At 35.8% G+C, this 17,492-nt stretch overlaps 2 protein-coding genes across 3 annotated transcripts; both read right to left on the bottom strand.

The window, feature by feature from the left end:
* Positions 1–2,361: 2,361 nt before the first annotated feature.
* Positions 2,362–5,748, bottom strand: LOC139971103 (melanopsin-like). The gene has a single exon (XM_071977302.1). It carries the CDS (start codon positions 5,563–5,565, stop codon positions 4,552–4,554), a length of 1,014 nt encoding a protein of 337 aa, XP_071833403.1. The 5' UTR covers positions 5,566–5,748; the 3' UTR covers positions 2,362–4,551.
* Positions 5,749–6,254: 506 nt separating this feature from the next.
* LOC139971107 (neo-calmodulin-like) lies at positions 6,255–13,162 on the bottom strand. Of its 2 annotated transcripts, XM_071977308.1 has the most exons (5): positions 12,810–13,154; positions 11,389–11,419; positions 10,360–10,503; positions 9,665–9,791; positions 6,255–7,163 (listed from the first exon to the last, which is right to left on the bottom strand). In XM_071977308.1, exons 3-5 carry the CDS (start codon positions 10,430–10,432, stop codon positions 7,040–7,042), a joined length of 324 nt encoding a protein of 107 aa, XP_071833409.1. In that variant the 5' UTR covers positions 10,433–10,503; positions 11,389–11,419; positions 12,810–13,154; the 3' UTR covers positions 6,255–7,039. The 2 variants fall into 2 exon arrangements, with proteins under 2 accessions (XP_071833409.1, XP_071833410.1); XM_071977309.1 differs by lacking the exon at positions 11,389–11,419 and having other exon boundaries at positions 12,810–13,162.
* Positions 13,163–17,492: the final 4,330 nt, after the last annotated feature.

Below are 17,492 nucleotides of genomic sequence, written 5' to 3'. Positions count from 1 at the left end.
CAACCATAGGCGTACGAGGCGGCCCCCCCCCCCAAATTTCCAGAGGACAAGAAATTCGGGCAAAAGTTCTGAAAAATTCGGGCAGCCTAAGAGGAGAAAAAAATATATATAAATATGCAGTAGCTTGCCCGAATCTTAGAATTTTTGCCCGACAACTCTGTGGAGAGCGTTTTATGTAATATGTTTTGTGACATTAATATTAATATAGGCCTAATGATTTTCTTTATTTAGCATCATGATGCCCGAATATTTCCGTGTAACACCGCCGCAAGCGCAGCTCATCTGGGCTACCGCGCTTTTTGCACTATCGCCCACAATTATTTACAGGGAACGCCGCTCACAATCGTGGTGACATCATGTGATCTAACTAGTCAACTGTATACCTGGACATCCCCGACATGAGTGCATATAAGAAACATTTTCTTTTTCATGGATGGTGGGGGGGGGGAGGGAGTGCCTATAAGCCTAGAAGTACATGTTTATCATATTCTTTGTTATTTTTTCTACTTTTTTGTGAGACAAACTGCAGTCTCACCTGACACATCGACATTATCCCGCATACGTGTCGTTGAACAATGTATGTTTTTCTGGAGGTAGCTGAGTACTGTGTTAAAATAATATATACGGTAACTAAATAGGAGCTTAAAAAATATACTGTCCTATTTTTCCCCTTCAAAGTGATGTTACCATTTTTTCTTCTTCTAATTTACCAAATTTTTGGGGAAGTGTTAATTTCTAAAACGTGAGATTATAAAATAAAGAATGTTTAAATGCAACTTGCAAGGCCTCAGAAGTGCCATTTCCGGCAATCTGAGAGGCATTTTTTGCCAAAAAGTTCTTGTACTTCACGCGCCAACCGATGGTGGCGCTCCGCTTAGATAGTGTCACGGGAACTTTCGGGCACAAAAGTTTCTGCCCCCCCCCCAAACTGAAATGGTCCCGTACGCCTATGACCACAACTACATGATCCATGTACTCAATATGAAAAATCCATATCCCACATGCGAGGAGTATATCCATGATTTCTACCATGAGATATCATGTTTAAAAGGTTTTCACATAATTGATTGCTGGTGACGCAGATGACCTTTCACCTACACCAACAACAATTGAGCTGTGCATCCATATGCCAAGTATGGAAAGTATCCATGCTTCTAAGTTGACAATGACAAAACCTTCCATGTTAAGTTTGATGGTTACATCTGCAAAGTGAACATAGTGGGTGGTTTTCTGATCTGAAAGCACTTTTTTATATATATTATTAAATACATGTTCACAACACGACTATCACTAAGACAATCAACACTACGTAAGCCCACAAGAACTAATGAATCTTTTTCTCTTTTGTTTCAGAAATGTGGAACATTTACAGAAAGAAGGTAAAAAGCATAAAACTATTACCAGCTACCTTTTTTCTTTTAAACAAGCTTTGCAAGTTTCTTAATTGCGAAAAGAGAGGAGGCAAACTGCCTAGGGGTCACCAGCAGGGCCACCATTTTACCTATTGGATGGGAATCTTTGGCATAAAATAATAGATCTACAGCACTTGATAAACTTGATCAACATACCAAGGGTGAAGTTTATCCAAGTAGAAATATCGAGTTCTTTGGCTAATAAGTGCTTTTTCCAGTTATTAACCTTTGTTGACATCAAATTACCTTTGATGTCAATATAAAACAATAGGGTTGTTGACATCAATATTAAAGGTGTATCCACATAACAAAAATTACGTTCCCCACCGTATCCTTTGTAACTAGATATATTGTTACAAAACTAAGGCGTATCCTATACATACTTACACCATCAAGTAGGTTCCTTTGTGTCAAATTCCACGGGATAAAACAGAAAACACATTAAATGCACACAGGTAAAATACTTGCATCTTGTAAAAAGTTATTGCACTTTTCTTTCAGGTGCATTACAGAACACTCCCAACTAAGTTGAGTGGTCACGGGTGGCCAGTATGAGAAATATTCTCACCACATAAATTGTTTTAATGTCTGGCCACGGCAGTGGCGTAATCACTCATCTAAGTCGCACGTTTTGCAGTTTTGCCGACACTCTTCTCTATAAAATAGTTTAAATTCCTGCTACTCCTTGTCATTTTCGGTGATCATGCACTGAAGAAGAGCTAGTTTGCTCGAAAGCTCTGCAAAAACCAAACATTGGCTGTTTTACCTCCAATCACTTATCTATATATATATATATATATATATAGAAACAGGAACCTCTCATATATCAACAAAGTGTATCTCAACAATGTCATCTTGCTTACGCGGCAGTATAGCTCTTGTTGTAGAATAACGTAGATTATTAAAAATTTGAACAAATGACATTCAGACAAATAACAAAAGAATGCTATTGTTTTAACTTACAACACGTTTAATGATATTGTAATTGAGTTGTAATAGAACAAAAAATATGTGAACAAATCAGAAGAACTAAGGATGAGTTGAGATCACTAAAGTAGTACAGCAAAACGGATTACAGTAATAAAACAATGTATGGTTCACTATTGACTCCTATATATTTAAGTAGACATTAAAGTATTACGTCTTAGATCAGTTGTTGATGCCACGATAGTTCTGTTAGTTGTAACAAAGTTGAAAGTATTTTTCATAGCTTTCTGAAGGTAATCATAGAGTACTAGATTTTTCACTACATTGATATAAACATAATCCTTAACTGGAAGGAGCAAACTAGTAGTACCCGTTATACAGATGTACGAACTATTCATTGTCTCCATGTATGGTTCTAATAATGTGTACTTCTAGTCTTGTTATATACATATATATTTGCCTTGGTAGTTTATTTCCATTTGCCTTGGTAGTTTATTTCCATTTCATTTAACAGTCTCTTCAAAGTATGTCTTTCGAGATCCGAACTTAGGATTCCGATTTGGTTAGCATCATCATGGGTGATCTCTAGACTAGGGCAAAATATGACACCAAACCAGAACCAGCCATTGTTCGATACATGTGGCAAAATCCGACAATGGAATGACGAACTTCCTTACTGGTTTCGAATCTCGGTGGAGGCTGGAACTTTTTCACTCTTCTGGATTTTCCAACTCATTGCAATTTGAAACATAAACTGTTATTCATAATAAAAGACTCTCATGTTAAAATTGAATTAATCTAGCTTTCATAACCGCCATATTAGATAAATGTTGTTGACATGAGGATAACACATGGAGTAAATACATTCACTTTCGAAAACAAACAGCAATGAAAATCATTATATTATACTTTAAAGGTTCAGCAAAATATTATTCTTTGTTACGGGTACAACATACATCTCCGGTTGTCGTTTCCGGGAGGTCTCTAAAAGTACGCTACACGTCTTGGCGATTCTCCCGAAATCCAAAAAGTGACAATTACAAGGAAGCGATTCTCGTTTCGGAAGTTAAAATACGGTATGTGACATTCTGTGAGTTGTTTCCGGATAGCCTAATCGATCTTCCGAAAACGATAATGAGTAAAGTCAATCATTAATGTTAATATAAGCGTAGGTAAATCCCAATAATATTAGTTATGCGACTCATAGATAATTCGTCTAAGAGTTAGAGACTTGGCTTGTTACAATTTGTTGTCTTTGGCCTTAAGCCTCAGAAAGGTTGTAAAGCTGTATATGTATATATAGGTGAATAAATCCTGGTTCTGTCCTAAATATACTAATTTCTCGCTCCGTTATTATATTCCTTTCGGAGATTCGAGACGTAACGGAACAATATTATAATATACTGTTATCAGCTGAATATCGTTCTCACTACCATCAACAATATCATTTAGGATTAAGTTAAAATGGTAAACCAGATACAGCAGAAAAGCGGACACAATTATTTATTATCATTACAAAACCATCTTTCGACCATTCTTAGAAGGATGAACAACATTTCTTTTCAATTTATATATGCTGGAAGAGTACCCTAAACAACTGAAATTTTAGTTTACCTTGAGACAACATCCATGATGCTGTATAAATCAAACATATATGTGGTCAGCATACTAGTTTTATCAGTTTTGTTTTTGTAGGAAGTAAACCGAACCGTCTTTCCTCTATTATGCATCCGTTTTAACATATTGCAAAAATCTGGGAGGCCTTGCCGAGCCAAGTAATCTCTACGTATTTGTTATTGAACGGGTTTTCATATTGAGAGTTGAATGCATATATTTTGGGTTACATTCATTTGTATTATATGTTATTAATGTATTAATATTAGTGAAAATTCTAAAATATATTTGAAAGCTAAAGAAGAGTAAAAAATGCCACCAAACATTTGAAATCAACACTAAAAAGCATTGTCTAAATATTAAACCATTTTCAGGTTTACAGTGTTACATCATATTCTTAGAAATGCCAGAACAAGAATGGACAAGGGAATCACTAGGAACACAGTTAACGTAGTTTATTGTCAAAAGAGTTATTAAATCATTTTTTTCGTTTTCGTTTTCTCAAAGGAACATGACATTTCGTCTAAATCAGTAAACTCCTGTGTGTATTAATGGAAGAATTGTCACGTATTTTGAAATACAGTACCCAATTAGCCTTCTATGCGCCGTTAGAACTGGTTGTGAGAGTCTGCAATAGCTTCGATGGCTCTGGAATAAGTCTAAACTTGCACGATAGGATATGTCGAAATACATCTCGAAACTGAGGATGTTTTAGTCCATAAATGATTGGATTCAAACAACAGTTAGCAATAAGAATTATCGACACCCAAGGAATGGCAGGGTAGCTGGGTGGTATCAAACAGTTGATAGCAAAGGGCATTATACAGATGATGTACGAACACACCACCAAAAACAAGTTCTTTGTCACTTCCACTTGTCTTTTGAAGGCCGCTGATTGGGCGTGGCCAGTGCTTTCTCCTCTACATGCGTTGTTGGAAAACAGCTCGCGATTTTTAGCTCGAATGAAGCGATAAATTTTGACGTAACATGTAATAATAATGATCAAACATGGAAATCCAACGAGAACACTGATGATGAATGCGTAAACATCCGATAAAGGATGAGTTGAGTCAGCTGAACATATCTTATACCGCTCCGAGTAGCCGATTCCTCCAAGGCCACACAAGGGTGGGGCCGTAACCAGGACGATCGGAATGATCCATGCTGAAACTAACATAAGGACAAGATTTCTCTTTGAATATAGTTGGTCGTAGTGAGTACGTGATTTAGTTATTAACGTGAAACGGTTAAAGGCGATTAAGGCGAGATTGACTACGCTGCTACCAAGACCAACCCAGACAACAACAGCAACAAAGGTACACAACGGGTCTGGCAATGGCCAACTATCGTTCAACAAAGCGACAACTTGGAACGGGAGGACGAGGCACGCTGCAAGATCAGAACACGCCAAATTCACGACAAATGAATTGGTCTTGGTTTGCAATCTTTTCGAGAAAGTCACAGCAATCATAACCAATATATTCCCAGGAATGCCAACAGCCGCCACAAGTATTACTATAACGGACAAAAGTGTTCTTTGTGTCGGATCTTCAAAAACATAACCAGGCGAATCGGTGGGTAAAATCGTAACTTCAACTCCGTTCGCATCCATCTTCTTTACCTAAATGACTCCTTAACGCTTTTAATTTTTGTTTCTTCTATGGATTTCGCACTCATCAACGGAAACGGCGGTTGTGTTACTTGTGACGAGCAATATAACGGTATAGATTGGTTCAACGGTTGTAGTTAGTCCTTACGTATGAAATGTAACTGGTGCTATTTGAAAGAGTGAACTGGGAAGTCTGTTAACTTTGGAGGCAATACTCAACGATGATGTATTCCAAATATCCGGTTTGTGGCCCCATCCGAATCGGGGTCTGTCCTACTTTCGGTTGCTCTATGCAGTGTGTTATAAACCTGAGTATATTATCTGGGTATATAATACTTGGAGATCAAATTGTCACTATATTGCGGTTATTTAACGCATGTAGGAAATGTCTAAAGTCTTAATTTTCAATACCACGCAGTATTTCGTTTGTATTGTGTGAAATATAAATCAGTTACATGAATCACTTTCTGGAATTCGTACATTTTTGTTGCAACGTTAGTCATGAATATGTAATAATGTTGTGTAAATGGTTGTTAATTATCCTGAGATCTTTAATTTTGGATTGTCGTTATAGTTTCAGACTGCAAGGTGATTGCGATTTTATACAGATGATGTGTGATTTGTTGACTTGAAAGAAATTGTGGTAAATGAAACAATACAAAAAAACTGGGATCTAGAAGCTATGAAATACGTCATTACGTGTAGGCAAGTTTGTAAAAAAAAAACGAATTTTATGTACCAACGGCATCACCATCGCTAATTATTACTTACAATTAGCTTCGTGATGTGCGATGAAATTATCGGAATCGTATTAATATAATTATTTTCGATCAATATGCAATGTAATCATCTGACATGTGGTATCAGGTTCTAAACGAAAGTGTTAGTAGAAAACAGACAGATAATTGTGTAATTTCTACAATATTCGTTCGAACGAGTGAACATACTAATCCTTTCTGTTCTATGCAGTTATACTTGGATTATCCGGAATTATGATCTGGATCCAGGGACCACGCCTGACTCGTGGGGATTCAGTTGGGGTACAGTCCCGGGGTCCGTGAGAAATTTGATAAAGAATAATATATACTAGGTTTCATGACGTAACTTCAAAAGACAATAAAGGGGGCATTTAACATATTTACTTTTAACTCCGGTCTGGCACTCGACGCGACTAATAATAGTCTAAATCTTTCGTCTTATGTCCATCAGTATTTTACCATGTACAAATATAGCGTGGTGCTTACCCTTTACTTTTAAGGGCGATATTATTACACTCAAGTAGAGAAAACATTGTGATGTGATATACCGGATAGTTTACTTAATTAGTCATCCTTAGTTTTAGGGGTTTCCCAACTTGATAGTAAACCGTAGATGCCGATTGCAATCTCCAAGTTGATTTAAAACAATTTACATGACTAATAGTCGTAACGAACTATGTTTCCTTTTAGTCCTTTCAATTTGTATTGAGAAAAATAAATTAATTACCCATGTAATCAATATTTCCATCTCCATCTACCCCAGCAACTCTCAGCATTTCTTCAACATCCTCGGTGAGTAGAGTATCACCATACGTCTTCATGACGTGACGAATGTCGTCAGCACTAAAAATATAGACGTGAAAACATACTTTAAAAACGAATTAAAAACACGTATCTTCAAGTGTTTTGAAACATTTTATAACTGTGCTTCCTCTTTTGTCCTCATCAATGGTTTCCATCACAATAATTTCCTGTTGAAAGAGGATGCCGGCAAGGAGACCCACTATCCCCATATATTTTTTTATCTTATGTGCTCAGATATTGAATGTATTAATATACAATGATGATTGCATTCGAGGTATTGATATCGGTGGAAGAGAATATAAATTGACTCTATATGCTGATGACACTAGGTTCTTTGGCGAAGCAAACGAACGATCTTTTCGCAGTTTACCCAACCATTTAAAAATTTTTGGTGGAATTTTCAGGTTTAAAAATGAATATTAGTAAGTCCATTTCAGCGGGAGCAGGAACATTGACTGGTTTTAAAATGGTCTCTTTACAGCTGTCAGAACGATATTTATTTGGTTTTTGGAGAGGATTTTACATCCTAAGCATTACCTTCAACATTGACATCGCTAGTATGACGGTAAAAAAACAGATAGTTTGAGTCGAAACTATATTATTCAAGATTATTCTGGAAGGTGGTATTAAAAATGATTGACATAGCCATACATTGCGTTGCACTTAAAGGTAAAATGTTGTTCATTAGTAATTTGTATTTTTCGATTTGTTTGGAGACAGAAACCAGATCGTGTAAAGTCGAATCTATATTATTCAAGATTATTCTGGAAGGTGGTATTAAAAATGATTGACATAGCCATACATTGCGTTGCACTTAAAGGTAAAATGTTGTTCATTAGTAATTTGTATTTTTCGATTTGTTTGGAGACAGAAACCAGATCGTGGAAACTCGAATCTATATAATTCAAGATTATTCTGAAGGTGGTATTAAGAATGATTGTCATATCCATACACTGCGTTGCATGTTTTGCACGTACGTTAAAAAGCGGTAGTCAGGGACTTGTTTCCTGTTGTTTATGAATATACATTGAATATTTAAGTATATGGGGATGATGTTAATAGGCATGCAAATTAACTTGAGTAGAATGAATTTTGGAAAGATGTGTTAGCCTTAGCCCAATATTTTTGTAAATAGGGGATTTCACTCGGGGAAAAGGAAAAATGACACATTAATTCTGAGTCAGTCGTTGTGGAATAATAATTTTAGTAGTCAATGAACTCATTGCTTACCCTCATTGGTTCAGAAAGGGCATCTACTTTGTAAACGAGCAAGAAGAAAATGGTACTTTCTACATGTAATACCATATGGTTAGTATTTTGGGCATTAGTAATCAATTTCTTGAATACCATTGGCTTATTAACTATATTACAAAGTCATGGAGTAACTATTTTAATAATCTAGACCATAGCATTCCAAACCCCGGTATATAGGTTAAGTAGTATGTTACACCGTCATTATTTAACGTGTAAATCTGTTTACAGTAAACTCTTATGGCAATCCGAGTTCAAAAGAAATCTCTGGATATATCGCAATCATCTTGGGCTTTATATTATACTCTATCCCTTTCCGTTGTTCAAATTAGATGGTTTCAGTGTATTATTCTCCATATAATTAATCATATCTTTGTTTTATAAACACCATTACCGTGAACTGTACATTTTGCCACAATGAAATCGAGAAAATCTAACAAATTTTTATGTTATTGCAAGTTTACATCTGTACTTTGTAATTATTTTCACAGCGTTTTTTTATCTGCGCAAACATTAAAATAAACCTTCCTTTGTGGGGGGAAGGGGTGTGACCAGGTAGCTAACCTTGAATAATTTTGGTAAAGGAACATATATTTAAATGCAAGCAATTTAAAGCCATTCCATATGTGTTTACTTTGCGTAAGTATTTTAAGATTATTTTAACATTAACGAATATAGTTTTAAGGAAAATATCAAGGTAATTATTTCGGAAAGGTACTGGCTACCATAGTATCATTTATTGGACTTGAATGATTAATTTAATAACGTTTGTATTTCATTTAATGTTAAATTTATGGAACGCATTTGATCTTTTTTTGTTAACAGGATTTTAATTTTGAAAGTTAAGATAGTTGCCAAGCGAAAATAAAGATAAAATGAGATAAGCAATATCGCTTCATGAATCTTGTACCTATAAGTGCTGTCGAATTACGTATGTAGAGCAATATGCCGTTACACTTTGAATATTGTTACCGAAATTAACAACATTTCTTCCCTTAGCCTATATGTATTGAGTCGTCGGCACTGTGGGTAATACATGCAAATGTGAAGATTTCGGATATTAGAATTAGTGAAACAAATGATCTTCTGAAGTAAAACGAAGACGTGTAAATAGGTGACACACAGATAGGACCGCAAATGATGAAAATGAAAAAGTGATCATGTAAATAATTGTACAAATTATATATGCATTATTTTGTTTAAGTGTCAGGCAATATCCTCGAAACAATTTCATCATTTTTGTTTTGTTTTTCGGTGTTAGCAAAAGTCAAATAAACTCCAGCTCTTACCTTACGTGGCCTTTAATATCAGTCTCAAAGACTTTGAAGGCTTGTTTCATCCCATCGTCAATACTATGTTTTGACATCTTGTTCGCCATCATCGTGAGAAACTCTTTGAAATCGATAGCTCCATTTCCTTTTGAAGCAAAATGTGTGAGATACTGTTTTCAAGCTATGACACGTACCGGTCGCAATCAAGAACTGTCAAAAACTATAGAGCTGTCATTAAAGTGATTATTAGAGACATCGGGGACACATACGGTACTATGGAAAGAAATTTGAAGGAATTGACACAATTGTGGTTACTGCATAATTAACGTCCATTAATTTAAGGATGTGACGTAACGTTAACCAAAGTCTTAGCAGAATGCAACAAAATGTACCCATCGTTCTCCAAAGTTATCATTTGGAATCTAGATGTATGTATATATTCGTGCTCCAATAGTTTATGAAATAGTTTTATAGGATGTAATTGTAAAATTTTAGAATTTATAAATATATGTGAAGAATTTGTCAGTTTCTCACATACTCAGAGAAATTTTTTACAAAATGAACAAATCCTCCCTCACAGTCGCATTCGTGCTCCAATCCTACCAGCGTGCTATTGGGAAAGAATGCCCGATATTCAACAACACTATAATCGTGTTCATTGGATAAATAAAACTCAAAGAATTTGTTTCTATCGCAGTCTATGTTTTTTATACCATCAGTGTCAGCCTCGTCAAACATCTCTTTGATTTCCTCATCACTCGTATCTTGGTTCAGCAACTTCATCATCTTTTCTAGTTCATTGGCACTGATGACGCCATCTTTGTCTTGGTCAAATAGAAGGAAGGCTTCCTTGAACTCTGGATATCAAAGCAAACAGGTATAGTCGTCATGGTAAAGAAGAACTTGAGTCGCGAAACCTCCCCTCCTCCTCCCAAATACCCAGTCCAGCTCGGAATTACATGTTTCCTTAATCAATAAAGATATGACATATTTATAACGTTTTCAATTACAAGAGTTCATATTTAGTTTACTTCTTTATTCTTATAATTCTGACGGATTCAGATAATGCTAAAGCAAAGAATATCCCCAAAATGGAAGAAAGACATATTGGATGGAGATGAGTGGTTTTGTTTTTGCTATGCTCGGAGTTTATAAAAGACTTGCACATACGTAGACTATTTCTTACTGTTTCTATATTTTTTGTTCAAACTCCGAGAATTCGGATCTAAGAATTCATACTTCTTTACTTATCATGCGTGCAGGTTTACCTGTTCGTAGCTGTAGTTTTAAAGTCACTTTAATTATTCTGATTTGCTCTTAGTTTTCCGCATTAATCGTGAGATAAAGTTCGATTTATCATGTGAAAATTTCCGTCAGATTTCTATGGTAGGATTATTTATTGTCTACAGCTGAATGGCATTGTGAACTAGGTTCAATGTTCGACGTGAGTAGTTCGCATGTATCAAGTCTATGACTAAAGTATTGTATTTGATGGTGAACGAAGTTCAACAAACTGTGAATGTTTTCATGTCAGTGTTGACGTTGTCAAATATGGCAGCTAATTGTTCCGTTTGTCTTAATACACAGGAGCAAAAGAAATCAAATTATATAACCGTTAGGTACATGACGTACAAAAAGGAAAAGGAAACTTCTTGATTAGTTAGACCCAGGAAACCATGAAAGGTGTAACACAGGCGTTCAATTGCACCTTGCACCAAATGAACACCATGCGACTTACTCACCATGCCTTTGTTCTGGTGTTAGCTCATCGACCCGTTATCGATAAATTGATGTAAAAATACATTAATGTTTATGTTTATGCATTAATAGTCAGTGATGTAATCAAAGGTTTAAAACTACCTCTAGACAGAGGGTGTTGTGAGGGCAAATGGGGATGACAGAAGCAAAGGTGGGTCAATGTTGGTCAAGGTGGGATACTTATAGTGAGTCAGCGTTTCATGGTGTCACTGATCTATTTTAGTGTGTCTTTTCACGTAAGCTATGTTCATATTATCGAACGGTTCTACACTTTCCGGCTTACTCCAGCTATTGTATTCAGATTGAGCACCGGGGTAAAAGAAATACCATAACAAGTTTGTATCAATAATGTGTTCACTTGTTGAGGAAATATTCCAAGGATAGCTATAGCTTTAACTCGTTGATAAATACAGTTATTCATATTTTAGTGTGTCTTTTCACGTAAGCTATGTTCATATATATTATCGAACGGTTCTACACTTTCCGGCTTACTCCAGCTATTGTATTCAGATTGAGCACTGGGGTAAAAGAAATACCATAACAAGTTTGTATCAATAATGTGTTTACTTGTTGAGGAAATATTCCAAGGATAGCTATAGCTTTAACTCGTTGATAAATACAGTTATTCATATTTTAGTGTGTCTTTTCACGTAAGCTATGTTCATATATATTATCGAACGGTTCTACACTTTCCGGCTTACTCCAGCTATTTTATTCAGCTTGAGCACTGGGGTAAAAGAAATATCATTAACAAGTTTGTATCAATAATGTGTTCACTTGTTGAGGAAATATTCCAAGGATAGCTATAGCTTTAACTCGTTGATTAATACAGTTATTTAAATAACTTGATTGGCAAGATCAGTTAGGGAAAGGGATTGAGGGAAGATTATACCAAGGGTTGTTTTATTTCGTAAATAGTTAATTTTACAAATTGTGGTGGCTTATGTGTTTGACCTATCACTGAATATATAATAATGGCAAAATATCTTTATACCAACCAATTCTAAGTTTAAAGTATTCCAAGCACTTTTTAAGATCATAATATTTGATCGTTTTGTAAACTTCATTATCAAGGTATGAAATTTAGTCGTTGAAAGTTGTATATGAAGTAAATAAACGGACGATTGTAATACATATGCAGTAGGTCTCGTATGTTAAAATCGTCCAAAAATAACATTTCCAGAAGTTCTGTTTAACCTACGGCTTCATTTATTTCAAAGCTTATATAGAAGATAACATATTTATTCATAGTAAGTATGAATAGCCGATGTATAGATACACTAAGTAGCACGACAAATAAATCTAGCAACAGATAAACTGAAGGAAAACCACATGACGTCACATGTTATTGTGTGCTTACATACCAAGTTTTCATCTGTATATTATGTACGACGTATGTACTTACTGAACTGATCTCGTCGCTAGATAATTTTCTCTAAAAATGATTGCGATTTCGGAATTTCTTTGGCGTAGCCATAATCCTGCTTTACTCATCAAAATTGGTCATTTTGTAAGTAAAATGCTCTCGTTGTAATACATGGACCTAACTATCCGATTTACTGTGCACCTATACTTGCTATACTGCCTGTAATACCAAGATAACACCTGTGGTACAGCAGTAAAAAGCAAGCACTATTCAGGCCTGGTTTTGTCTTTCAATATCTCTGTCGAAGCGTGACGTGAACGGATTTGTCTAAAAATATCCGTTGTTGTTGCTTTATTTGCACCAGTATGACCCTAATTGCAGACGATCCCTTTGCCATATATTGACGTATGTGTATTGAAATGTTGGAACGTGTCGTCAAAATGTTAAGATCTTTTTGTAATATTCGTGGTTTTCAACAAAATGATACATTACAGCAAACTTGCAGAAATTGATCTTGCCGTTTTGACAACACCATATGATTATTGCGTTTGCGAGCCTGACTGATGTTAAAGGTTACCGTCGTTTCCTATGGCAAAGAATAATATAACCGTACCTCTGTATTCAGTTTAGGCTGATATCTTTATTATTATTATTATTATTATTATTATTATCATCATCACTATTATTATCACTATTATTATTATTACATAAAAGTTCTTAAATGCTTAAAAACCGTAATAAGGAATTGCATTTTCAAATTTTTGAGGAAGATATGTTTGACATAGTTTGCATTCTGAAGTTACTGAGTGTTTAATAAGGTCAGAACCGGATCGAAATTATGTCACTTTAATGTCGCTCGCTTGAAAATATTTCTAGGAGTCAGTCTAAGAATGTGGTCCTTTTGATGGTTTTTTCGCCGTAGAGAGTATCTAATACTCTTGAAACTTGTTGGTACTTTTGGTGACTTCAAACATAAGGATTTCATCGTTGCTAAAACACATTCCAACTGTATATTTTCGACTTTGATTGTACTACTTTCACGCAAATTCGGTACAAAATTATCGTTTTCAACAATTCCGGTTTCAAATCAAGGAAAACTTTGTCAAAGTATTTCATGAAACCTTTTAAAAAAAACATTACGTATGTTTCTCTACACATAATTTCATAGTTTACACATTTTTAAAAGTTACCCCATTTGTTATTCTTCGTATCTGTATATATTTGAATTCCTTTGACATCTTTCACAACGTCCCTTCTATATGCACTATATGATTTCGTAAAATATGCCCCCCTTATCATCAAAACTTTCACAACGAACAAGGCCGTTCCGGCTCACACGGAATGTATATTTATTTCTTATGTGCACCCACAGCAATAGAACATGCGACAAGTAAATCGGCCCAAATCTTTCCTTCCTTCTAAACTAAATGGTTTAAACATTGTGCAATGTAGTGCTTTTCATCATTCGACTATCTATTTTTAAAATACGTTCATTTCAAATAAACCTTTACGGCACATTCTGATCATTATTTACTGCTGTTTTACTTCGACGTCATCATACATTGGCCACAACTATCCATGTGTACAGTGATCAGCTGGTGAGCATTCAACATCACGTATCTTACCGTCGAACTCGAAGTCTTAAATGTGATACCACGGAAGCGTCTCAAAATCATAAAATTATAGCCAAAACAAGTGACCACTGACAATTGAATACGGTGAAATTGCACATCAAACATATGTCTAAGTTGCGGTAGACCTAGCTGTTTGCACAAGTAGTCCCAAACTCCAACTTACGTCTAGGCCTAGCCTAATTAACTTTCGGTAGTAATAAAGTTACATAAGAACCAAGAAATTATTATTAATGTTTGGTTCTCCAATGGAAGCAAAGGAACCTAAGCAGTCAGGTCGGCGTGTATGTGTGTGTGTGTGGTCAAGGTTTGGCCTCACAACTGGTGACATGGGACAAAAGAAATTCCTGTCCCCAGTTGTCGAACAATAGAGAACAATAGTCATCGGTTGTCCAGACAAAGGGTTATAATAAAGGGATTGTCATCGGTTGTAGCTAATATAATAGAAAACAAGATTGTGTGTGTGTTCATCTGTGGCCCTTTCTGAGTCTGGGATAACTCATATACAGAGTGATAGATATTTGCGATATTTGCTGTGTATCTGTAATATAGTGAGGTGTGCCCTATTGTTCCTGACTTTTGGATCACAGCTATTATTTTAGGCCCATGTGGACCCCAAATTTTGGTTTGGACGTTTTGGGGCCAAAATCTTTTCAAGCTTTCATTTTTCTGGACTCAGTTTTGGATAGTTCCATTTGGCTATTGTGCTAACATTAACTTTTCTATTGGAATTACTCATATTGTACTTGACCGAATGCATATTTATGAGAAATTTATGAAAGTGTCATATTGTATCAACTGAAGTTGGTATGATGATAACATTGGGTGATGACATATGCAACATTGTGCCCACTGAAATGCATGACATATATATTTTTAAGAGAAGAATTGTGGTCCTTTCATCCTGGTACCTTGGTACTTGGCACCTGACAAACTCCCCACTCCTCGTCTGACCCCCGCCCTTCACCCGCAATACCCTCCCCCACCACCCACTAAAAATAAAAGCGTGACAACTGGTATAAAGTAAATTCGCCATAGTAAGGGAAGTAATGTTCTTTTAATTAAAGGATAGTGATGATGACCATCTTTGTTCAGCTAATTATAGCTACATTCTTCAGCTGGTGATTTTCTCGGATTAACTGACTACAATGTACACATGTACTTTATTTTCATCCTTGTTTTTTAGTAGGATACAACCGTAAATAGTATAGTAAGTGTTGATGCAGGTAAATAGCTGCGTTAAATTTCTTAAAATACAAACTGCTTTTGTACCAGATACTGCTGGTTTCCCCCAATATCGAACAAACAAGTTTGTTGGCAAAGTTAAAATTCCACACACTTACAAAAAAGGTCACATGACAATACCGACCAATAAGAACGAGGCCTCAAATCGAAACTTTACTTTGGAATATCATAAAATGTAATATACCAAAGCTATAAATAATAAAGATGATAAATATGATAGTAAATAGACAGGTAGGTACCATAACGCTTACCTATCACTTCAGTACCCTGACGAATAAATTGTGTATAGAAACTTAATAATATAAAGCTTTGACTTTAATGCTGACCTCCTAACTCATCGATTGTAAATTATATCAGTTAACTATCAGAGTCAGCATTAAAAGGAGAGTATATGACGTGCACACACTTAAGCACGTACATGATGGCAATATATACGGAACGCTAATTTGTTTTTCCTGTCTTACATTTAATTTAACATATCAATATCAACCATGCCGTGCCGTGCCATGGTAATGTTAAATGAGATAAATATGGAAACAGCAGCATCGGAGGGCAGGTGGAGGACCCACTGAAACGTCTCAGAGAGACCACTAGACATATGATTGTGCCAAATACACTTGTGAGGTACTAACAACTTTCAATGCTATTAATTCAAGAACTTTGCAATCAACAGAGGTTGGGAAATTCAACATCTCATATGTTGAATTCATGACATGTTCTCAAAGAAATATGTAATTACTATCAACTCCTTGGCCTTAAGTCAAAACCAGAATGCAAAATGCATTGAGGAGTCAATGACTCCATAGATGTAGACTTCTGCTTGTTCACCAATATAAATGTCCTGAACCACTATTTTGATGTACCATTACACTATGACGTGAATCACGGGTCAGTCTACTGTACGCGGCAATGCACACCTCCACTAATGACAATAGGGATCTTGTTCTCAATGTGTTACATCCACACACTAAGTATGAGAAGTATCCATCATTCCTACCTTGAGCTATCATGTTTAAAATTTTTCAGAGTTTGACCTCTAGTGACCTCAAATGATATTTAAGCTCCAACCACAACCATAGGCGTACGAGGCGAGGGGGGGGGCGAATTTTTTTCCCAAACAGGTTTGCAATTACGGAGTTTTCAGCCAATCAGATTGCTCATGACGTCAGCATAAATAATAACCATCGCTTGGAAGTTCGAAGACATATACTGAGTTACACACTGACACTTGATTGAGTCTAGTTAAGGGGTTTCCCTTCAAACGCCCTAACTTTACTCTTAATGCTTGGATTACATGTTGACCTCACTTATATATTATACATACGCTACATTCTATTTGGTTCGTGTTTACGTTATCCACGATTCGTGAGCCGTTCTATTGAAATCAGAATTCGTTTCGTGGAATGGGTAGGCCTACACTAAAAGCAACTTCACGACGCGAGTTCACGAGTCTTGAGTGAATATACGCAAAACAGTATAGTATATAGTGTGATATATTTCCGTCACTGCACTGTGTACAGAGTTTAATGTTTGGATTACATGTTGACCTCACTTATGATACATACGCTACATTTTATTTGGTTCGTGTTTACGTTATCCACGATTCGCGAGCCGTTCTATTGAAATCAGAAGTCGATTCTTGGAATGGGTAGGCCTACACTAAAAGCAACTTCACGACGTGAGTTCACGAGTCTTGAGTGAATATACGCAAAACAGTGTAGTGTATAGTATGATATATTTCCGTCACTTCACTGTGTACAGAGTTTTAATACATATAGGCCTACAGCGCATGTGTGAATGTACCCTGTACGAAACTTTCACTGTGCGATGTTGCCTTCACAGAAAA

The sequence above is a fragment of the Apostichopus japonicus genome, chromosome 8 (assembly GCF_037975245.1).
Source record: "Apostichopus japonicus isolate 1M-3 chromosome 8, ASM3797524v1, whole genome shotgun sequence".
Taxonomy (NCBI): domain Eukaryota; kingdom Metazoa; phylum Echinodermata; class Holothuroidea; order Aspidochirotida; family Stichopodidae; genus Apostichopus; species Apostichopus japonicus.
This window is presented reverse-complemented; position numbering and strand designations above follow the sequence as displayed.

Coding starts and splice junctions, on each gene's coding strand:
- LOC139971103 (XM_071977302.1), bottom strand. CDS start 5,565: ATGGATGCGAACGGAGTTGAAGTTACGATTTTACCCACCGATTCGCCT.
- LOC139971107 (XM_071977309.1), bottom strand. CDS start 10,432: ATGATGAAGTTGCTGAACCAAGATACGAGTGATGAGGAAATCAAAGAG. Junction 9,792..10,359: donor TGACGAGGCTGACACTGATG/GTATAAAAAACA, acceptor TTGCTTCAAAAG/GAAATGGAGCTATCGATTTC. Junction 7,164..9,664: donor GATATTAAAGGCCACGTAAG/GTAAGAGCTGGA, acceptor CTATATTTTTAG/TGCTGACGACATTCGTCACG.